This window comes from Apostichopus japonicus, chromosome 15 (assembly GCF_037975245.1).
Source record: "Apostichopus japonicus isolate 1M-3 chromosome 15, ASM3797524v1, whole genome shotgun sequence".
NCBI lineage: Eukaryota > Metazoa > Echinodermata > Holothuroidea > Aspidochirotida > Stichopodidae > Apostichopus > Apostichopus japonicus.
This window is the reverse complement of record NC_092575.1, coordinates 1112341-1136954: the sequence shown is the minus strand read 5'-3', so window position 1 is coordinate 1136954 and position 24614 is coordinate 1112341. Positions and strand designations below refer to the sequence as shown.

Sequence of the window (24614 nt, the reverse complement as noted above, 5' to 3'; positions counted from 1 at the left end):
CAGTCACAACCTAGGCTAAAACAGAACATATCAATGACTGCTCCTGTCAGACTGTTCTAAAAAAAACTTTTCTTCCCCCATATTTTATTTCATGTTCTTAATAGTTTCACACAGACATTTTGCATCAATGGAGGCCTCACGGTTTTGATACATAAAAACTCTTAGACAGTACTGTTTCTCTATATATTCCCTGAAACAATTTAAATTTAGTAGTATTTACTCTCTGCATTTCTGTAATACAGTGACCATGTGAGTTTTAATTAACATTGTCAAGGTCTTTCATTGACAAGTAAATCTCCTAATCTTCCCCCACCCCCAATCAGTGAAACCTTCGCATCAAGAATGTTTCCCCCTCCCCCCCATCAATACTTCTCTGACTTACTTAGTCTTAATTGCATTTAATCCATTATTTCGGCCACAAGATGCCTGCCCTACTTCATCTCCTATTCTCATTCTTGATATATGTGTGTCTATGCATTGCCTCTCAATCCTCCCACAAAGGTATATAAAAATAAACTTCCATCCCTATAAATTATGCATTCCTCTTTTGCCTTCTGGAGGACAATGCAACTTTGCCTCCAAATGTTTAATTTTCATCTTCTCCTTTCAAAGAAACATTGCAACCTTCTCAAAACAAAATAAACATTTTGATTTTACAGAGGTTTACATCATAAATACACTCCCAGTTGTTCCAGTGAGATGAAACGATGCCCATCTGTAGAAATATTAACACTTTGAGACAAGTTAATCTGCATAGTAAGGGATGATTATTTTTAGAATTTAGGTTTCTATTAGTTCCATCCTCAAACCTTGCCACGTTCCCCCCCGAGGAGGTAGCAAAAGCTAGACTTGGGTCACAAATTATGTAGAAACCCTTTCTGCCATAAAAGAACACCCATTTTAGAAAGATTATGCAACATTCTTAATTAAGCAAAACTATGATAATTTGATTAATTTTCAGACAACAAAACACATAAACTATATATGTGCTATGTCTTTCATTGCATTTCTTTTAGAGCTGTAGAGCTTACGTCCACAAAGATAATAAAGAGGGTCTGCTATAAGCCCTGACCCCTTTTCTAAATCCTCCTTATTGAAGGATGCCATTAATTACAACAGCCAAGGTATATTTTCCTTTTTGGATGATAGCTTATTAATGCAAAAACGAGCAGACTTGCGTCCTTGCAAACCTGACCTTCAGGATGTAATTCATGTTTGTGGAGACATTTTGAAGAAGTTTTACAAGGAAGAATCAAAAAAATTTGAATGACAAAAGATTTCTGAGGAAAAAAACTGGATTATATCACCTGCAGGACCTTCTTCCTAAAGGCTCAAGGTAGCAAACAGTCTGAGATCTGTCTCGTTTCATTAAAAATCTATCTAGTACTTAAAATGGTTGTTGCTAAAGGCGATTGAAAGATAGCTTTACCATTGCTGTGTCACTCTCTCAATCTCCCCTTATCTCTGCCCGCTGATATCTAATATCATCATCAATTGTTAAACAGCAAGAACATGAAGCCTGTTTTGGAATATTACTTGCAAATGAGTGAAACCAGATACTGTACAGTAAGTGATCGTTTCTGCATTGAGGACTTGTATGCCAATAGATATACGACAATTCAACTTGGACATTCAGCTAATCTAGCTAAGTAGTTTGATGCTGGCTGTGGATCACGGTTCACACAGCTCACCACTGAAAGCCCATATGATCTCACCCACCCCCCCCCCCCCTTCTCATTCTCCTCTCCTTCCCATCCTTTCCTTCCTATCACTCCCTACTCTCTCCCACACCCATAGGTTAAATGTTGACTGTTGTTATTCTTGAGTATTATTCTGTTTAAATGGTCCCATTTTACAAACTATATGCCTTCATAATTATGAAAAGACCAATACCAATGGCCAGTACATAACAAGTGGAATTTTTTGATCAGCTACAGTTCATTGGTGGAACCTGATGCGAACGCACTGAGCTAACCAATTAACAAACATCACAACAAAATACTGCTTGTCTGTGGATTTACTTGCAATGCCTTATTTCTCACATATCACGTTACCTCATACCCCCCCCCCCCCGCACACATAAACAAAACAACAATATATCTACTTTCTCACTCCAGCATAAGTATGCTAATGATATGCACATAATAATGCTAATGAAGCCGCTTAGGCCGGCTTTGAATGAATATATTCACAGAGCCAACACTACCCTGCTGCTGCTGTTGACCACGCTTTCATCAATAATATCTTTCTACACAAAATTATTTTCCAAAGTTAACCCTTTTAAATATTTTTTAAAATTCTCCGATGTCTGATTCCGTTGTTTGCATTTTGTTTGCAATCTTCCTCAGGCATCTGAATATTCGGTACAACTTCAAGATCATTACAAACACTACTTTACAAACCAATTGTATCTATTATTCATGCCTGACAAGACATAAAATGTTATCAACTAGTTGCTTTTTTCTGCCTTTTTTTTCCCCCTCTCTCTTTTATGTATGAATTCAAGCATTAAAAAATACTTCTAAATAAAAAATTCAAAACTAAAGCTAAAGTATCAGTCGGTGCTCGCGTCTTCTTTAATACTCATTCTCCCCCAACCGACTTACTTCTGATGCCGGCGATAAACAGGGTCAAACTTTGACTACAAAATATTCCACCGAATCAGTCTATAGCTGCTAAGGCAGACTAAAATAGATTAGCATACAGATTGGATGCTCAGGTATTATGTAGTAAACACCAGCATGTGGCTTACATACTAGTACATTCTCAACAGTGTGGGGTAACTAAGTACAACAAACTCAATTATTGATATAGCATTCCTTTACAATGCAATTTAAACACCAACACTGCATCTAATACACTCACCTATAGTACCAGGAGATATTCTACCATAGAGCCCAACCCTTTATTTGTAAGTGGAAAAGATACTGGTTTAAAGAGCCTCTACGGATAATTCTATAAACTAAAAGCATTTCTAACACAGAGGGTCTTTCATAAACACACAATGTTTCTGGTAAGCCAGGTGGTAGCAGACTGCAGCGTCACTTGCCTACAGTTGGTGAATATTATGTCGAATTACTTGCTCTGCCAAGGGACTGAACCATGATAATATCATGGACCACTATGACAATATCATGGACCACCATGTCCTGGGCCACTACAGTAATATCATGGACCACTATGACAATATCATGGACCACTATGACTATGTCATGAACCCTCACCAAAAAGTTCCTTCAGTGATCAAAGTTTCTCCATACGATTGGTTTGCAAAACACTTTCATAACTACAAATTCATTGCCTTTCTTTAGCTATTAATATTTGTTAACTGGCTTGGAAAAATTCACCACATCAGGTTAGGTCATCTGCTACATGATAATTCACAGCCTTGCACCTTGCTAACTTAGTGAGCCAAGTAACTACAGTCTCTTTAATGTCAAAATGTTAGTGAGGTTCTAAATATAAACAGGCATAGCACTCAGGGCATTGACATGGTCAACTTTAGTGCACACTTGTTTATAGCAGTAGTAAGTCCTGTTGGAAGGATAACATATTTCTGGCATGATACCAGAATGAGGGTTGTGCGAGGGGGGGGGGGAGAGGGGGAAGGGGATTTGGAAGTACTCACAGAAATATGTAACCCCTTTCTATCTTAATTTAAAATGGGCAATAATTGCAATTGTAACAAAGGTACATTCTGATTTTAAAAATTTCCTGATTTCTGACCTGAATAGTGTCAAGTGTAAAACATGTTTGTTTTGCTAATTGATTCAAGTAATTTGATCATGGTCACACTCATTGAAAAACAGACTGGAAAAGCCCCCCCCGGCCCCCCTCTTTTCTTTTGTGACTTCTTCTTTCTATCACTATCTTTACAGTAAACAAACTCCAACTGTTGATTATCTCTCCAAACTAAGAGAAGGCCTGCCTGCACATGATTAAAGTTATACCCCTAGGATGAAACTTCTCGGAATCACCGATATTATCATCTATCTACAGACACCCCCCCTCCCCCACTGGTGGTCGGACTGACCCTCAACAGGGTTTCATTTCATCAACATCACAAGCCAAAAAAAAAAGGTGTGATATTGCACCCAAAAGAATTTTGTTCCAAAAAAAAAAAAAAACAGCAAATAAAGAGATAAAATACAGCGACCACTCTAAAGAGAAAACATGCTTTTAGCCTCTGAATTCAATAGCAGGCCTAAGGGGAACTTTTGTTCCTCACATATTGCCCAAGACATCATGCACACAAGTATCAACTGCCACAAGAATCCCCCATCTTTGGTTTCGGCCTGCAAAGCATTCCGTCATGTAAACAGTAATAAAGTGAGAAAGGGGAGACCGGCCTCGGACGTGAAAGCCTAGATTTTCAACGCAGCTTCCTGAGAGGCGGGCTCGTATATCAGGGTGAAGACCGTGTAGAGAAACTCTAATGAAAGACACGGATCACGCTCCATATCAATCGAAATCTCCTGTCATTCTATCCCCCGTACCTAATCAGCACGAATCATCCTCCGCTCTTTTTATCTCACCAACAATTTATCTACAGAATACACAAACTACTTCTTCTATGCCAAGGACATATCAATTGATTTGCTGAACGACTCAACATAAAAAAAGGAAAACAGTAAAAAAGAAAAGAAAAAAAATGCAATCGACTAGAAGAAAAAATCGCAACGGGAGCGGTGGAATGAATGGGGTCTCGGCTTTCATAACTTTTGTTTTGGCCTTCGGTCGAGCAACGCAGGAAATCCAGCATACTGCTGCTGCCAATGCTAGGAATACATATACACATCAGCAGATAAACACATGAGATGACAGAATCGATGGTGCTCTACCAGTGAATTAATTGGGCTTTGTACCGACAAAAATTTATCGCACGGAGACAGGTTCTTGAACTTACTCAGTCACACATCTGGCAATCACTCAGTGGAACACACTGCTACAATTACTAGAACAAGACTTTGCAAAACAGGAACAAAAGATTGAAATGAAATTGAAGTCATGTGATACACAACATCTTGGTGTAAACTCTTGAAAGTCATTTCCAAAGCATATCGTTTCATATATTTTGATGGAACATTTTTCTGCAATATTTTTACATTCCTTCATCTTTCTATCATCCAATTTCCTACATGAACACTTATCATGGAGCACAGTCTCCATGCCAACACATGGATCATTTAGCAAATAATGAAGTTTACCTTCTTTTTCTTCAAGTTGACAATCTGACTTTCCACCATCTGTATTTCTCGGTCCATCTTCTCCATGGCTTGAAGGAGGCCCTCTTTAGATACCTTTGAAGGTGACTCATCGTCGCAAGGGGTCGGTGATACATTTTCAACTTTAGGTATAAACGGTTCCTTTAGGGGGAGGGGAGGAGAGAATGATGAAATAAATATATGAGAAAAGGAACCAGTAATACTCTTTTCAAGTTGTGAGTGATATAAAAGTTATCCATCTCTTGACTGATTAGAATATTAAAGATAATTAGAACAAAAAGTTGACCCATGACCCCCTATTTACATCACATGATCAATATTTCTATGATGCCACCCATTACATGACAAAAATGTGTTACCTATCAACACCATATATCTTTTAGCCGGCTAAATGAACCAGTGCTTCAGAATCCTTCTTATCTGCCATAAGGGCAGCTACACTAAACCTGTTAGCCAGGCCTATCCTGCAACCATACCTGGCTATGACTCAGGCTACTACCATGTAACCACCAACACACCACACCCATCATGGTGTCACCACATTAAGTTCTAATCACAGATTCCCTCTACAATAATCTATTACCTTCTTGACTTCAGGTTGATTAGCTGAGGAGGTCACCACCCTCGTTGAGGTACTATTCTCGTGGACTGGCCTGAATTTGGTATCATTGTCTATATCCAACCGTCGCCTTTTAGCTACCGAGATCTCATTATCTGGGTGATGGTTTGAGGTGTGCATCCGTAGCGGGTCGAGACCGCGCGAGTAAAATTCCTTCCCGCTTCTACGATTGGCACAAAACAGATGAACAGGAAATAAAACATAAGAGTTACTCTATGAAACAATTTACACACAAACAATACCACCCCCTCCTCTCCTACTCTCAACCACTCTCCCCCCCCCCCCCTCCAAATCAACCTGCTGCTAAAATTCAATTTTCCACAGATTATTTGTGCTGATTGAGTGCCACACTGCAAGACTACGGAAAAACTGTAGGGATGAGGAGAACCTTGGGTAAAAGTTTTATGAAAACGGGATCTTCTTGTAACATACCGTTCTCTCTCCCTTTCGGCAGCACCGCCATGGAACTCGGATAAAAGCGAGGGCCTCCTTCTAATTTGGCTCTGTAAACTATTATAGGAACTCATTTCTCTGGGATGATGATCCTGGTAATTCATTGCTGCCATCTCCTACAAATCAAAACAAAGGAAAGTTACCTCAGAGCGAGATGGAGAACTCTTGAGAAGAAGAATCAGTAGTTCGTATGTTGAACGTGCCACAATCTTTTGGTATCTTTCTCTCAACAGTTTACTTTTAGCAAAGACCAGCTACCTGAAAACATCATCCGTTACATTACATTTAATTCTAAATTTAATTCCCAAAACCCACACCAGAAATTATGACATTCATCTTTTAGGCATAAGATTTGCGGATGAAAACAAAACCATGCATTAAAATCTGTGGGACACAAAAAAACAGGTGTGGACTTATGATGACCTTAAATTCATTTCACATTGAACTTGATAATAGTTTCACAGGATGACTATACGTTAATAACAGTGTGTAAACATGACTGTAAAGGAGCTCTTGAAAAAGGTGAACCAGCTAGCGCCTGCCTAACTGTGAGGTATTCACTTGCAGTATGCACTGATCTACCAGTCCACATACAACGCATGGCTGCCTTACTTCAATGTGCTATATATATACATACAATCCATGAATCGTGGAGTGGCATGTTGTCAAGGCAAAACGCAACCAAACAAGATTAAATGAAATAGTGCATGTCGGATTTAATCATGCACGTAGGTAACCGTACCGGCACTTGTCTCTGAATGCAGACATTGCAAACTGCAAACAAAACCATGCAATTAACACCTGGCGAACTCTTTCTAACAAAGAGACAAATTTTCACCAGATTCATGACATCATCGCCAAGAATAGCACGGAGAGTCGATTCAGTATCATGTGATTCCTGTTTACAGAGTGTCATGCATCTATGCACTCGTACAGTACAGAAAGTGTCATGCATCTATGCACTCGTACAGTATAGCAATTAACACGTTTTGCCCAGCATGGTGCGATGCTATACTCGATAACCTTTTCCCATGACCATTCAAATTAGAATTGGAGATCTAGAATTCATCTAACTTTCGATCATATGTAAAGAAAACAGATACATCCTGTTCTTGTTACGATACACGAGTGAATAATTCATTTCAAAAGTCTGCAAATATTGCACTATGATTCTCGCCCAAAAATTTATAAACAGACACAAAATTTGTAATTCACCCATTTTCATATAATATTGTTGAATAGACTGTTAATGTAACATATATGTTACTTTCAGAGCAATACTAGATTTGAGAGAATGCAGGGCATGCTTTTTGTTAAATCTATTCCGTTCTATCATCTTTAAATCCACCCAATCTAAAATATTCTGGTCTTAATTGACTTCTGCTCCGCTCTCTAAAGTAAGGTTCCTTTAGGCCCCCCCCCCATGCATTTACAATTTTGATGGATCGCAATCTATCAAATTTGTTTGCTTAAACGCCCTTCCTGTGTTACGACTCCGTTGTTGGATGGAGCCACCGATTCGTCACCTCTGTTGACAACTTGTCAAAGGGCTCCTCGAGTTCTTGCGGAGAACGGACGTCTAAGAGTGACTTAATATCACGATCTATCGCTTCAAAATAACAACACTGCCAAATCTGAAGTTTAATACTGAGGTACTTAAGAGGGGGAGAGTGGGGGGTTATGGTTATACCTCCCATCACATCTCTCTGTTCTATGACCTTCACTCGATCTTAAAACTAGTCAACGGATGACAGGACATGCGTCAACCAAAGCACTGGACAGTTTGGCAGAGAGACTTGAGTGTACACTCTATCAATTTCACGTCTTTATGGCACTATTTTCTGAATCACTTGCAGAATAATCAGCTAACTTCTGCAGCCACTCTTGGAGAGTGAACCAGCAAGAAGATGAGAGTTGGTTTTCAAGGAATAGAAACTCTCCACCCCCCCACCCCCTCCCCCATCCCTGCTCCTTCCCCAACCACTTCCAAACATGTCCTGTCATCCGTTGACTAGTTTCAAGATCCAGTGAAGGTCATATAACACAGAGACGGGATGGGAGGTTTAACCCACTTCCAAACAAATCACTGGAAGCAAGAAAAATATACACAAGACACTATGTACATCCAATAGTTCTAGTGGTGGTGACTGGACAGTACAATGCAACATAACTGCATTATCATTTCCTTGATGCCCCAATTCTGACTGGTTTCAGGATTTACGATTAATTTCACTTACCTATCTCCAACCTAAATATGCACTTTCCAGTCTTCTTAAACTACATGACACCCCTTCCCCCCCCCATGAAAACCCTGTCCCTCCCCCTGGAAAATACCACTTTTATCAATGTTTCCAATCTTCTTGAAATCCCATAAATGCTATTAAAAATATCTCTGAATGTGCCTTTTTTATGACTGATTTTTGTGGGGGTTTTTCTGAGTAGCTGATGTAATGATCTGTTACTAAACTATGTGTTCCAGTCATTTTAACAGTTTAGCCTCCAATGCTCTTAAATGTGCATTCTTCAAAAAGAAAAGCATAATGCAGACATGTAACTGGCACAAATTGGATTTTGTTTGTTTTTCTGAACAAACAATTTCACCGGATAATTCCCTGCCAGCAAAGCAAACGTCTTTTATTAATTCACCAAAGTATGCAGTTAAAGTAGAAAATACAACCCATTGACCTTACAAATTGTAAATTTCAATGCCAGGCACTCCATTAAGAATGCATTTGCCACATTGCCTACCAATGTGTACATAATATCTTTCAATATTTAACACATTACCCTGACATCAGCTGACTAACTTGCCCCAGGAATTTCAACCTCTGAGAAATCCTTCACATTTCAAAATTATCTAATTCAATCTCCGATAGTTTGATACCCTGGGGTAATTTTCCACATTGCTACAGAAAAACCAGCCAGCCAGAATTTGAAAGTAGTCAAGTTTGTGATTATATTTCTCGGAACTGAACGCACCACCACCGATGCAGAAATTGCTGTACCATGTTACCCATGCCACATATCATGCAAAGAACGATTCAATACAGACAAATGGTCTGGGACTTTGAGAGAGATCCCATGGAAGAGCACACACAGTCAGGTTATTTTGCTCCAGAGGAGTAAAACCTGAGTGATTGCATCCTTGGGAGGAGATGTCTCGTCCTTCACGCTTTTTGGCATAATGTTCAGACGATATTTCTTTCTTTCAATCAGAAGTTTACTAATTGCCTCCATATTCATTTATAGCTGCAATCTGTAGTCTAGTCTAACATAGATGCAAGAAGCCACTAGGTTCTCAATCATCCTCCTTGCGAGCAAACACCTGCCTAAACAATAGATTACGTGAAATGGCCCTGGGGCAATTTAAACCTGTATTAGTAACTTGTAATAAGCACAGAGGAATACAACGTATTATAGCGATAACATGTCTGCATCTTAAGGCAGATTTCTGGATTTTATGTAATGAATGTTTGATACAGTTCGTTACTTCAATCAGATTAACGATGTAATTCATCAATGTCAACGATCCATAGCCAGGTTTTATATGAAATGATGAACATCATAAACAGTTGCTTTAAAAAAAAAACCAATTTTTCTTTTGTTTTCTTATCTCTTGTGTAATGAGCAGTAGTCAAATTAAAGTTGAACAGACCCATGAACTACTCCCTAATTAAAATCTGCTAACATGGAAACCTCTGAAAAGGACGTCTTCGGATCTATATAGTTTCACAAATTGACCAAAGACATCCCAAACAGCAGTATTTAACATAGATTATAGAGTATTATACAAAACAGAAAAGCGTACAGAATGAAATGATATTGCCACAGAATACAATCTTCGTCACACCACCTTAACAAATACATTCATGTCCTTACATCAGAAAACTATTCTAATATTCCTTGACCCAATTTTGCATCATCCTCCTCATATAAAACCTTTAGGGAAAATGGCAAACATGGCCGAAAGAAAAGAAGAAAACCCCAAAGTGAAAGACAATCCTGTTTACGGGATTGAATTAGGGCAGACTTGCCACAGAGCGCGTATTCAAGAATGTGACGAAGGGAAATGCATTATTCCACATTTGCTGGCTGGCTGACAAATAATATGGAAATGAAATATGGACATACTTGACGACATCATCAGTGGGAGCTAAAAGCCTACCAGAGACAGTATTCATCATTCTTGAACTACAGTGAGCAAGTTCAAAGTCGTATTGCAAAAACACGACTCATTTTTAAGTTCATCTCTAACTCTATATGCATTCTACTCTTGACGGTCTAAAGTGTCTCTTCTTCATGAATATTTGTGTAGTAAATAGACAATCGATCACACAATCACAAAGATGTACCTGTCTGGCCAAAATTTTGGGCCGATCCGCAGCAAGAGATGAACGAATGCAAGAGTCAGACCACGAGATGATGGTCTAGATGAAAACATGCGTCAGACTAATCAGAATTGAGGGCACGTAGGCTGCGGTCTAGATACTTACTTGCATGTGAGGCCGGACATCTCTCTGCGGGGCTGTAGCGTACAGGTTGGTAGTGTAATGACCTCCACCTTGAATAAACCGATGGTCAGGCGAATAGAATATACTGTGCGCTCCATGAGGGCTCTGTGGGCGGGGCCTCTTATACGGGGAGATGGCTTCCACTAGCTGTGAAGCACTAGACACTCTGCAAGAATAACCAAAGAAAATATACACACATAAATAACACATCTTTTGGCTGAAATATTTTACTCAAATTTCAAGAAAGAGATCTTAAATCGGACCAAACATTAACTGAAACATTATTATAGTAGGAATCTCCCATGAACAATTTGATTCACATTCTCATTGCAAGTGCATAGGGTAAATTGTCCTCATCATCGAAGAATTAGCCAAGTACTGGTCAGCCAAACTGACCACAGGGCAGACAATGGGCTTCATTAAAACCCCAGACATGAAGAACCAACTGTAAAAAAATCAGCCTAATGTAGTCTGCACACTGCTTGTGAATCACAGCAAGACATCAAACACTTGGTTTTTACACTGTAAGATAAAACTGTAACATAGTAAAGGGAGGCAATATTAAGTTACATTTTTTAATTCTGTTACATCTGTTAATTTTGATGTGAGTAGATTGGAAATGGATCAATGTACGATGCAGTGACTATCGTAACTATCAGAAACAAAGCTAATCGTAACCACATGTTGGGATGCTTTTATAAGGCAGCTTTTATTGGCTTTTGTTAAAATAAGAAAAAACAGTGTGATAGAGAACAAATAAAGGTGCCAGGAATGATTGATATGTCAAGAAACATACTTCATTAACAGTCCCTTCAATCAATGCACATAATTAACAAGCAGCTAGAATAACATCTAAAGATACATGATACATCAAAACCATAAAACTGAAAATGCCCAATATTATCTTCATACTAAAATATCCCTCACGTACTGACGTACGTACGTAGGATAATGAACTGTTGCGCACAATGCGACATAAATATTCATGACCTTATATGACATTGCATATATTGCACAATTTACGTGTTATTACAGGTCAATTTAAAACGTATGTATGTCATGATTTGATGGATAAGTAAATAGACATCTGACTGTTGTGTTTATACTTTTGTTAGACACCTGTCCTTAGCTTTTACAAAAAAATTACATACTGTTGAAAACCTTATTCTTTCCAAAGATTGGATGCAAGGGGCAAGTAGGTGTGTGTGGGGGGGGGGGGTTGGGGAGAGGGGGAGGGTAGAACCAAAGGATCAGAGCAAGAAGATATAGATCTGTGGAATTATGACTCTGGTGGGACAGTAATAAAGGTAACTCTAGACAAGATAAACTGAGGGACGTGTGATGGTTGAGAGATGAAAACCTGTAAGTGTATATAAATACTTAAAGTACTATTTATTGATATTCATTCTGATCTGATAATATCTATGCCACAGACTGTTACCTCTACCTCAACTGAGAGGTAACTCTAGACAAGATAAACTGAGGGACGTGTGATGGTTGAGAGATGAAAACCTGTAAGTGTATATAAATACTTAAAGTAATATTTATTGATATTCAATCTGATCTGATAATATCTATGCCGCAGACTGTTACCGTTACTTCAACTGAGAGGTAACTCTAGACAAGATAAACTGAGGGACGTGTGATGGTTAAGAGATGAAGACCTATAAATGTATGGTGTATATAAATACTTAAAGTACTATTTATTGATATTCCTTCTGATCTGTTAATATCTATGCCGCAGACTGTTACCTTTACTTCAACTGAGAGGTAACTCTAGACAAGATAAACTGAGGGACGTGTGATGGTTAAGAGATGAAGACCTATAAATGTATGGTGTATATAAATACTTAAAGTACTATTTATTGATATTCCTTCTGATCTGTTAATATCTATGCCGCAGACTGTTACCTCTACTTCAACTGAGAGGAAACTCTAGACAAGATAAACTGAGGGACGTGTGATGGTTAAGAGATGAAGACCTATAAATGTATCCTGGTGTATATAAATACTTAAAGTACTATTTATTGATATTCCTTCTGATCTGATAATATCTATGCCGCAGACTGTTACCTCTACTTCAACTGAGAGGTAAGTTTGTTTTGAGAAGGAAGTACTCCAGACAGGTGGAGGGAAACCATCCTTATAAAAGCGTTCTGACTGTTGAGGCCTATAATTTCAGGTCAGTTCAAACCAATAGGATAGAACTATGGAAAGGGCTAGGGAACAGGAGACATTGACCTCCAAAGGAGATCCATTCGTTCTTGTTTGTTACTTTCCATGTGCCAGATGCAAAGCAACGGAAAAGTTACTTCTAAGCTGCCATGCAAGAATTGTGAAACAGATGCAAAAGATCCAACATAAACACTGCATCTTCTACTGCCAATAAACCAATATTAACAACATATGTTATGTCACAAAACATCTGGCACTTGTTCAAATATACAGTCCCAAGTTTGATTTCTACTGGATGTCACTTGGAATAAACATGCAAACTGTCTTCTCATGAACCCCCCCCCCCCCCCCCATGATTAATTCTTAAGCAGTAGTACACCAAAAATGAACAACATGTGTCAAGCTATGTCACCAAAGAGTACACTTTGTGTAGAGGAACACTGAACAGCAATATCACTGCTACTACTATCCCTCCCCTACCCTGCCCACCTCCTCCTCCTCCTTACCCTTCCCATTCTAAAAATAAAAGAACATGTTATCCTTCTCAGAGCAATATCTTATCTATTCATACAAAGACATATCCCCTACTAAATTTGGGATATCATTATATATCCCAATTAAATATCACTACTTAGTATCATCTCTCCTACTGTACATGGAGAGAACCGTTAGGACTTCTGAACTGGTAATCTAGTTTAATTTACAACGAAATTCCTTTGTGACTCAAGCCTGTGTGACATGTTGAGTATATCACAGACTGTTAAAATATCTTTATTTCAGTATCAGAGAATCAAATTATCTTAATTAATACATCTCAAAGAAATGATCAAGACACATTCCAAATATTTGCAGAAATCCTTGATATATATATTTACATATTTTGTTCTCCTTTCCCTCTTCCCTGATCTATCTATTTGGTGTTTCAGAAAAAAACCTTGCCAGGGACATGGTACACTATACTTCCAATTTAAGGAGTACAGTGTAACAGCTCTTCTCCTGGAAACATGACTTTAGATCAGGGCAAGCAATCAATTCTGTCAGGCTTTCTCATCCGTTAAGTGGCTGAATCAACAGATTGCAAAGATCTCTTGATATGCAAATGTCATTTATAAAAACCTGCAGTCGAGATAATTCTGACTCATAAGAAATGAGACCTTTTTTGTGCCAGTATCTTTATGCAACACATGGCAACTGTTGACACATCTCACACATACATCTGTCATCTTGTAATTTCTCCCCTAAACCAGAAAAGAGTAAACACTTCAACCAGTTTCCGCCCCCCCCCCCTTTTTATAGATAGTAAGCGAATGTGCAAACATGCCAGCCGACCTAGATACAATATTTACTGGGCCATACATAAAACCAGAAGAGTGTAAATATTGAGGCTTTCCAGGTAATATATACTTCTATACCGCTGTTTTGGGGGGGGGGGGCTTCTTGTTCTTGTCAAGGTAAAACATGTCCTAGATTAAAGGGAATAGGTAATTTACACAATCACATTTTGGGTGGCATTTTGCAGTGTATTTTCACATAAGGTAAATGCTTCAGTGAGCAAAAACCGTTTTTTATAATTTGCATATTTGTATAGCATTTGGCATAAATTATTCCCAGGCTTATAATACAACTGCTTGGATATAAGAGTTGAGCAGCACAGAGATATAAAATCAAAATGTTTACTTTTGGTTTTTCTACTTTTAATTAGTCTAATGAAGATACAATACCTTCATTTACATATGAATTTACAATTTATCTTCTGTGTCACTAATCATGGACGTTGACAACGAATCCTCCACAAAAGTAAATGAGTGTACTAAGAGCAGCTCTCTTAGTTTGGTCGTCAAAGTTTCCAACATACCGTGTTACTCAACATAAGACTACAAATTTTGACACACTAATACACCCATAGACTCCATTCCCTTTATAGAATGATTATCTCCCAAATAAATACAGTATTTGTCCCAAAAAATGATGTTGCTTCTGTAAAGTAGTGATAAATTATCAAATGAATATCCTTAACATTACACATTTCATAAGTATTAATATTAACATTTTATCGCAGCCACATCAGCTTAGTCATCATTTACTAAACACTTTGGTTTCATTCTATAGATCAATATTAAACATTGTTTTATCTCAACGGGTGGTGTATGTCGGGTTCACCAAAGTTCCCAAAACCCTACACTACTTTGGAAATAACACATCTCCATGACAACAAATGAAAGAAGAGAGATGTCTCTACATTCTAACACTTTCAAGAACATCATTAGAAGTCGTACATTTTGCTTTGTTTGTTTGTTTCAGCTGGAAAGAGAATCAGCCAGCCCTTTGCCAAATTGAAATTAAAAGAGAGCACACTGTGGTGGCGCTTTAGGTGTCTGGTAAAACTGACACAATGAAGCAAGCATCCAAACAGGCATAACAAAACATCACATCAAATTTATGTGACTATGTGCTCTTTGTTGGAATAAACATTTCATAATTTGTTTTTAGGATCGGCCAAATGGTGTTCACTGCACAGGAGGGGGGGGGGGGGGGTGTCTGTAACTGTGAAATGGACAGATGTTCAAGTATGGTTAAAGGTTTTTAACTGAAGGTATCAAAGGGAAGATTTGAAACAGCATGGTACTAAGTCTTGTTGTTGCAATCCATTTAAATTACCATAGAGATATACTACATCAGGATACCTCCCATATATGCTGTACAGTAACTCCTAATTGAAGCCAAATATAAATTAGACCTCAAATATGCTTTCAACAGCTCTGCTAATCAAAATGGTCAGGCTTTCTCAGAAATGAGTTGATGACACCCTCCTTCCCACTCCCACTTCACTTGAACTCTGGTTTCATCTGTAACCAACATATGATTAATAGTTATACCATTAAGTTACTACACAAACTCAATGTTCCCAACTCCCAACGCACATACCACTACTGTACCCAAAAGCCACAGAGGGCTGTAGTAATATCAAACAACTATGCAATGCTGTTGTTAACTCAACATTAGTCACATACTTTGGAAAGGTATGCAAAGGTGCCTAGGTGTCTACAGAGAAAACAGACAAATTTACCCAGACATGACCTACATCAAAAATCAGCTCTGTTAGTGGTCCTCAAGGTCATGTGACCTTATCAGGAGATGACCTCTGACCTGGGATGTATAAGCAGAACAGGATTAGCAGTCTGGAATGCCATCTGGCTGTTTCCAGTGTATGATATGGAGTTTAAAGGAGCAGAGGGAAACTGAGAACACCCGGGAGAGAGGCAAAGGTGTAGGGTTTTCCTGATCAAAGGGCCAAAGCATCCAAGGGGAAGGACTCATCATCAAGGGTATTCCTAAAGTCAGTTACTAGGATAATCTGATTGCCAATTTATGCAAATTTTGCAAAACGTACAATTGAGAATCCCTCAAAAACAGGACACAAAACCTAGTGCTTAATTTGACACCACAAGCTCCTCTAAGCTGGCATTTTCAGCGATGCCTACGTAATTCCGATCACACTCAGCTTTATACCCTCAATTGTTTCCATTTTATACAAACCTTCACAGTTTATGCCTAATTTCATCCATTCCTGGTGTGATTTTGATGAACTGGAATTAGAAGATTACAGATTCAAGTATCATTTCCTTGGTGAAGTATTATATAGTACAACAACTTCAGATTCGAGTCCATTATCTTCTGTATTTATTCTCATACTCGTACCCAGGCCTTTGTACTCATAAGCTAACTCCAGAGTTTGTACTCACAAGCTTACTACAGAGTTTGCATTCATAAGCTTACTACAGAGTTTGAACTAATATGCTTACTCCAGAGTTTGTACTCATAAGCTTACTCCAGAGTTTGTACTCACAAGCTTTAATAATAAGCAAATTGATCACAGCGCTATACAAGTGCAAAAATGCATAGCAATATTGTACACAGTCGTGTGCTATAGTATTGTATACAAGAAAAACCTTCAAAACTGCTATCACAAAATTTGTATCCCAAACTACTACCCTGATTGAGAACATTATCAAGGAGAGTAGGCTAACAATAGTCAAACTAATAATTTGCATGATTTCCAGGCCTAAAATAAGTCTTGTAATGCCAATCATTGTCAGCAGCAAATATTATATGTCAGCTCCCAGAAGCTGCCTGTACTGTAACAGATCTGTATCTCAATTCGCAGAAACGCTACTTGGGACCTGTCAATATTATACCAGTAGAATGTTTTTGGCGCTGTTTCAATTTTTTTGCAGGTGGCGAAAAAATGATTAATTCCTACCTAGAGCTAATAATCAAGGTTGAACTGCACAAAAAAGTGCAAACGCAGAGGAGCAGAGAGATAGGACTTTATCCAAAACGTCTGATCAGATTTACCATCAGGCAAACAGATTTATGCTGTTTACTCCTTTAAAGACAGAGGTTAAATTCACTACAAACTCAACATGTTGAAATCTGTTTGAATTGTTTCTACAGGATTGATCAACAAATAATGAAAGCTATTGTTAGGTTATAGAATGAAACCTACAGCCCCTTTTATCTGCTTTTGTTATCCCTATAACTACAAGTTTAAACAATCATAACAGTGCCCCAACCTTCCATGAATGCAAACAATAGTCTTTGGGAATATCATTTAGATTCAGGAAATAAACAATTGTTAAAATATCCAGAAATAGACTAATAATGCCACCCCCCCCCAAAAAAAAAAACACTTGGCAACCTTTTATATTATTGAATAGATTGAAAGGACCATAGAGGTAATAACTACAACAAAATAATTGTACTAATGCAGCATATTGTGTTGGGTTGCCATGTTTCCATTAGTGTGGGTGAGCAATGAGTTACATTTATAATGTAGACTTGGTATGTATATGTATATGACTACTATTGAGATTACTATATTACAAAGAATTCCTTATGTGATCGATCGATAGACCATCCAAACACCGCAACCTTGCTAAAAGTGACTGTCAAGTAAAATGTAGCGCAACTGTTATAAATCATTCAACAATTGTGTTCACAATTCTCTGAGCAATGTTTCATAATGTATTGCTGGTATGAAAGAATAGCTAAATTGCTTGCTGGTACAATTTGGACCAAAATGTTTTTCGGTTTCCTAGGGAGTAGGGAGTATAGTCACGCAATGATAGAAACTCTCTTGATGGATTAAAACAAGTTTACTATTATTGTTGCTAAGAAACAAATTTTGAGATCATAACCTCCCCCTCCTCCTTCCTGCGTTTTAAGGATTCTTCCACCGCACTGAAAACATACAAAGCTAAGAAACATACGTTGCAATAAAACAGGACTGCAATAAATAAACCAGCCATATATTTTTAACTGTTGTAAACATGTTGTAAACATGAATTTCATTTAGCTGTTGTTCTGAGTGTAACCACTTATAAGTAAAAACTGTGTAATCAAACCTAAAATTATGGTAGTCATCTTTATAAACAACTCTACTCTAACTAAGCTATTTGGATGTCAACAGCCTCTTTCTCTAGTTAAGCTCTATTTGGATGTCAACAGCCTCTATCTACTCTGCATTTTCCAGATGTTAAAACTTCTTAAGAAAAGTCAACCAAGATAGAGAGAGCCTGGGCAAAAAACACCACTCAACTCCATCCACTATTTAACTCATTCCCTATTCATATCGAGACTGTAACCATATGATCATGAAAAGAAATCCGAGCACAAAAACGAACATTCTAGACACTTTGGGTGGTAGAATGCAAAGAGCATTGATCGGAGGGGTCCGATCATAGAGGGTGCAGAGTGTTACAAGTTAACCACTTCATTCTAGCCACGGTTGAACGAGCCTGCTAAGGTTGTGAGGAGACAGGTAAGCGAGGAGCGAAGGTAATATGATTAAGTTATTTCAGATGCTGAGCCAAGTGTCCAGTGAGCTTATTGAATGCTCATCTGTGAATGTAAAACAACTACACATTAAAGAGTACTATGTATATGTGCAAAACTACAACCCAATTATTCTTGAAATCGCAGGAATTGCAAAGAAAATGTGAAATTTAGGAAATGACCCAAAATGAAGCAGTTCTCCAACAGAAAACTGTGTGCCCACCAGGAATGTACAGTAAATCTATTGCCAAGTCTCCACGACTTGAAATTATATAAATATTGGATATGCTTGTACCTTAATAGCCAAAACTTAGACAGCAAAGTTTCCCTGTCAGCCTTATCCTAACGACGATAAACTGAATGTTATTCCATTGTCAACACAGAAAAATTGCACAAAAAAAACAAAACAACTGTATTAGACTAACAAGACACTGGACAGGTGATCAAACATTTCATGAACAACAATACTGTGACATTTTCTACATTATGGCAAGGGTTATACCTTTGCACAATGTGCCAAAGTTAGGTTTGAAAGATGCCTTGCCTTGCCAGTATGTTGAATCATACATCATCCCCATTCAATAATCACATGACCATGAGCTTACACAATAATGATGCAATCATAGTTGTTAGTGATGTCAACAACCTCTCTCTCTCTCTCTCTCTCCAGCTTCATTACCCATCTCATAAGGTAAACCCATTTTCATCATCACTAATGTCTTCTTCTTCCCTCTCTCAAGCTCTCTCATCAATACTTGTTTGCAATTGGAAATCCATTTTCCCATCAACTTCCTTTACTATCTCTCTGTACATCACAAGTAATTTATGGCTGTAGCGCAGTGAGTGTCATCTGCCATCCCCATTTTGAAGAGGAATTTTTAAAGGAGTATTATTTGATCAGGCAGTTGTTGTAAACTTGTATCATGGTAAATCATTCACTATGTGGCTTATCTGCTTGGATCACTGTTAATACAATGGATAACATCCATACTTGCTGTGAACTGTTCCTATAAACACAAATTTTTAAGACAGTTCTGTTGCAAGTCAGATTGAGATTTATAGAATTGGTTTTTGTCGTTCAAATTACAAGGGACATTTCTTAATTCTTAGTTGACCTGTCTAACGTAACATATAAACTTCTTTAAACTTTTAATACAGGACTAGAGAAGATGGTTTTAGTAAGCAGATATAGGCACATTTTAAGTAACTTCAAGTTCAGAAAGTTAAACGTCAATACCACCTTCAAGTTTTGAAACACTGGGCAATCTTCAGTCATAAGGTTTGAACTACCTACTTACTACTGTTCCAACATTTTTGGTGAATCTATTTACAGGCCGGCCTGTCCAGGGTTTGTTATTCACACATGTAAGACCAATCTAAGCATGGACTGTGCGATAAATCACACTTCTCTCAGTCATGTAAGGGTGCCATCTCAGCACTACAGAGAAGACCAGGCCTGCAAACTATCTTCAAGTTCTATAAACACAGTCAAAGCATTTTCAAAGCACAGTCCTCCATCACAAGAAGCTTCCAGAATTGCTGACAATAAATCAAAGCAGTGCAACCTCCTTTAACTAACAAAACATCGCAAGGCTGGCAATGGTGTATAAACTATCATATAAGTTGACATGTCAAGTGAGTTTATTACAATACTGTAGAAGGGAGGATAGAGGTACTCTGTAAAAAAAATGTTGTACACTGGTTTAGAAATGCTAAAGAGAAATGCACAGTAGGTAAACTTCATTGAATCCCTATATTGCTAATGATATTAGTCATTTCCCATGGATGATAGCAACAACTTCTGCCAAAATGTAGGCAAATGCAAAACAGCCTTCGTGGGGTACATTTGATAGGCTTTTATATAATCTAATAGGCCTATGGTTGGTTAACATGTATAGGCTTACATGTTTCATTACTGGTGTAGATGGTCATACATGTTTCATTACTGGTGTAGATGGTCATATTTTCCCCCCATAAATTTACAATCGAGGAAAATTAAATAACCTAGAGGGTATTCCTAGTGAAAATTTCTTTCACCTCCTACATGCCATTTTCAAAACTTGAAATACCTTCAATTTATGTTTTACATGTTTTGTACTCAAAAGTGCAAAAATATAAAGAAATATCCAAAATTGACTGTCTACCTTTGAAGTAAGCGAAATTATTTATGATCGTTACCATGGTTACACCTGCTACTAATCAAAAATAAACATAGGGTTTGAAATCTCAGCTGCTGCATAACCTTTTCAAAGTTGCTGTAGGGGTTTTTTGGAATTCAAATGATAAACGTGGGAAGCTATCTAATCAGCATCTCTAAGTATGTAGGAGATTGTTTGCTGCTTGATCCAGTAGTTTGTATGTATACCTGAAAACAGCTGAAAGTTTTCTAAAACGATTGTCTAAAAATTCTGATCCCTTTCATTATTCTCAGACATGGGAAGGGTAAATTTTCAACGATCAAATTTATAGGGCCTATCAGAGAAGGATAGATCTTTGAGGATAGTCAAATGAAGATGTGAGGGATTGAACATTGTGACCATTTTTTGACTTTATAGCATCAGGATCAATATTAATGACCTTGACTACTTAATCCGTGATACAGCGAAAACAGGATATGACATAGAGGGTACAAGGCCGCACTAAAATAAGCACTTCCTACCATCAGTTAAGAAATTACTAAATATTTTTTTTCCAAACTGACCTCTTCCTTGATTGAAGTTTCTATGAGGAATAACTCAGCGAGTTAACGAAATATTATAAAAGCAGAAAGCATGACAGATTTGCGATTCCTTGCCATCGAATTTGCTCAAAATTCCACTTGTCTTGCTAATGTAGTAGAGCAAATGAGATAAGTTTGTCCAAGAATTGAGTAAGAACCAGAAAAGATCAGAGGTTTCCAGCATATATTTGTAGCACTCACTTGTCGGGGCATCAAACCACAAGAATTTTACAATATGACAGAATTTTGTTTTCCTTTAATGCCATTAAAAAAAAATACTAAAAAAAAAATAATATCTCTCACTAATATTATCAACACAAAATATGATAAACACTTTACATCAACTTATGGGAAAACAAGGTTTAGGGCCTAAATATCTTTCAAAGGTAAATTATAAAACTGTTTTAAACATCAAGAGTGCCCTTATTTATATACCAGTCCTGGCTACAGGGATTCCTTTAACCCTTCATGACACCCCTTTTTAAAGTACAAATTCTTTCAACTTTTAACAATTGCCACTCCTTGCCTTGTCCCCATTGTAATGATTGAGACAGACCTTGCCCGACTATTCACTGCTATAGGAACAGTTATATACACCTGTAGATATATATACCCCTTATAGCTACACCACTTCACTTTGAATACGTAATTGGGCACATCGCCTGCAACTCTGCAAACAATAGCCATTGTGTCCCAGTGACAATAGCCTTAATCATGCAAACTCAATGCCTTGTCAATGAGAAAACCCCATTTATATCTGTGCAGTAAAATCAGCTACTTCAATGTCTGTCTGCCCTTGTGGGAAAACTTTAGAGTGCAGCAGACAACACACGGTTAACAAATGTTAACATCACGGCATTTAACACTGTAGGTTGATGTCACTTGCATTATCAAGTCATTCACTCAGCCAAAGCTAATTTACTGCCAATGGAATCCCCATTGATTTTCCAAACAGTGAATTACCGAGCAACCCTTTACAGGGCCCCCCATCATCAACATGGACAAGGAGATGGTATTTAAAAATAAAAAAAAAGAAGGTAAAAGAAAAAAGAAAAAAACCTATGCTCAATGACTATGGATCAATAATGGCAGCATTAGCCCTGAAGGTATGCTGGGAATTTCCCTTTCAGTACAAATCTTTCTTGGAAGGTTTAATTTAAAACAAATCATCTTCAGGATACACTGGCCCCACAAACATACACATACACACACACAATCACACACGCACATACATACTTGCCACATCAAGTACAGCATATTGATCTTTCAATAATTAATGAGTCAGGAAGGTTTGTAGTCACATGATCACCCTCCTTATGCAGACAGAGGAGCTGTGAAGTGGATACATAGTGAGTCTGTCGTCAATGTTGCTTGTATTCTAGTATTGATCCATGTAACCCACTGGGTACTATTCACCCTCCTGAATTTTGGAAATCTAGAGTAATTATTATTTATGATTATGTAATTGCAAAGGCACTTCATAGATCCCTGCGATCATGTCCCAATCATCGCAGGTTCGGGGGGGAGTGGGAGGAGGGAGGAACTATAACTGTCAAAAACAAATTATCAATGTATAAAATTTAGACATTTTGGAAAGGTGAGCAAATATAAAATACTGGCACAAAACTTGATACATCTCCCCGTACGCTGCTCTCTTCACAGAAAACTTCCACTTTGGGCAATTTTCCCTATAATGTAAAAGCAAAAAGCGCTCTGTCAACACCTTACGCAGCCGATGACTAAATCCACGCAACCTGCAAGCCTGCATTGAGCATTTTAATGAAAGTATTTGATGAATAATTCAGCACAGAAAGTAACACAAGCAAGCAATACCACCACTTAATTCTACTAAAACCTACCCACTCTGATCAAGGGACAAACAGCATCAATTACTTCTAACAAGCTCTCTGCCATAATCTCGCTGGATACATGAGAAGCTCCACATAAGACGTTTTCAGCTTAATTATTCAAATGACGATAATAGGAAGTATGGGAGGCCATAGCGTAAGGTACAAAATCAAGACATGTTGCAATATAGACCTGACAAATTTATGTCTGCGGACAAACAAACGGACATAACTTAGGAGATGTCTTTGGAAGTCACGCGTCAAACAATTCTTGGAGTTTTTAGTATGCACGTAGATCTCAGAGAGCGCATGATACTGAGATGGGTAAATGAGGATTATACAGTACATCAGTAGAATAAGTGAATAAACATATCATTTTAAACCTCCTTACCCCCTGATCCCCTCCACCCCTGTACCCACTGATCCCCTCCACCCCTGTACCCACTGATCCCCTCCACCCCGGTACCCACTGATCCCCTCCACCCCGGTACCCACTGATCCCCTCCATCCCTGTACCCACAAGGAAGACATTATCACGAAGATCCCAACAACAATCTCACCGACAACGGACCAACTTCAAAAGCAATTTTTTGCAATTGATCCATAATATTACACAACCTTAGTACTCCAAATAAAATTGCAGTTGGTTAAACTTTTGTAGTATGTAGGTCTATGACACTTCCTATGCTACTGTGAGTTGTTAAAATTAACCATCAATACCAAACAGATGTGTATTCAATAAAGTACTGGCATAGCAGCTGTCAGGTGACTCGGGTCAAAGGTTATATTCTCCAGGTGACTATGCTTCTATCTATCCCCTGTCAAGTCATTCTCTCGGACTTGTTTGTTTGTGAATTATAATGTTCACTACCAGCAATATCAGTGTACATTAGTATGGCAGTCAAAGCTGTGTACTTTGGGGAATAAGGCTGCAGCAGGCTGAACTATTGTCTTCTGTTTCACATCAAAAAGCTTCACAACAAAAATAAATAAATAAAAAGATATGTACCTTGTTCCTCCAGAGACCCCAGTGATTTTAAGAGTTAAAGGTGTAAAAAGGTATAAATTAAGATGAATTGTCAAGAGCATGAACATTGGGACCAGATGAACAAAGAGAGAGTCTGGCTTCTGTTTGAGTCTTTTTCGGCAATTTCTGTTATATTTTGACTGTCGTCCTAGCATATAGCTGACATTCATCCAATCACCAAATACCTTACAATGAAATAGCAC

The 24614-nt window shown here is 38.0% G+C and overlaps 1 protein-coding gene across 11 annotated transcripts in view; it reads right to left on the bottom strand.

Moving 5' to 3' along the window:
• LOC139981406 (uncharacterized) overlaps nt 1–24614 on the bottom strand; it is an 86109-nt gene that overhangs the window by 27548 nt on the left and 33947 nt on the right. For all 11 annotated transcript variants that reach the window (XR_011797835.1, XM_071993779.1, XM_071993777.1 and 8 more), the window contains 4 exons: nt 10791–10974; nt 6277–6413; nt 5809–6007; nt 5208–5366 (listed from right to left, as the gene is read on the bottom strand). Coding sequence is in view for 10 of the 11 variants with exons in the window: in XM_071993779.1 (XP_071849880.1) it covers nt 5208–5366; nt 5809–6007; nt 6277–6413; nt 10791–10974 (679 nt within the window). In the remaining variant the exon portion in view is untranslated. The remainder of the gene's footprint in view (nt 1–5207; nt 5367–5808; nt 6008–6276; nt 6414–10790; nt 10975–24614) is intronic.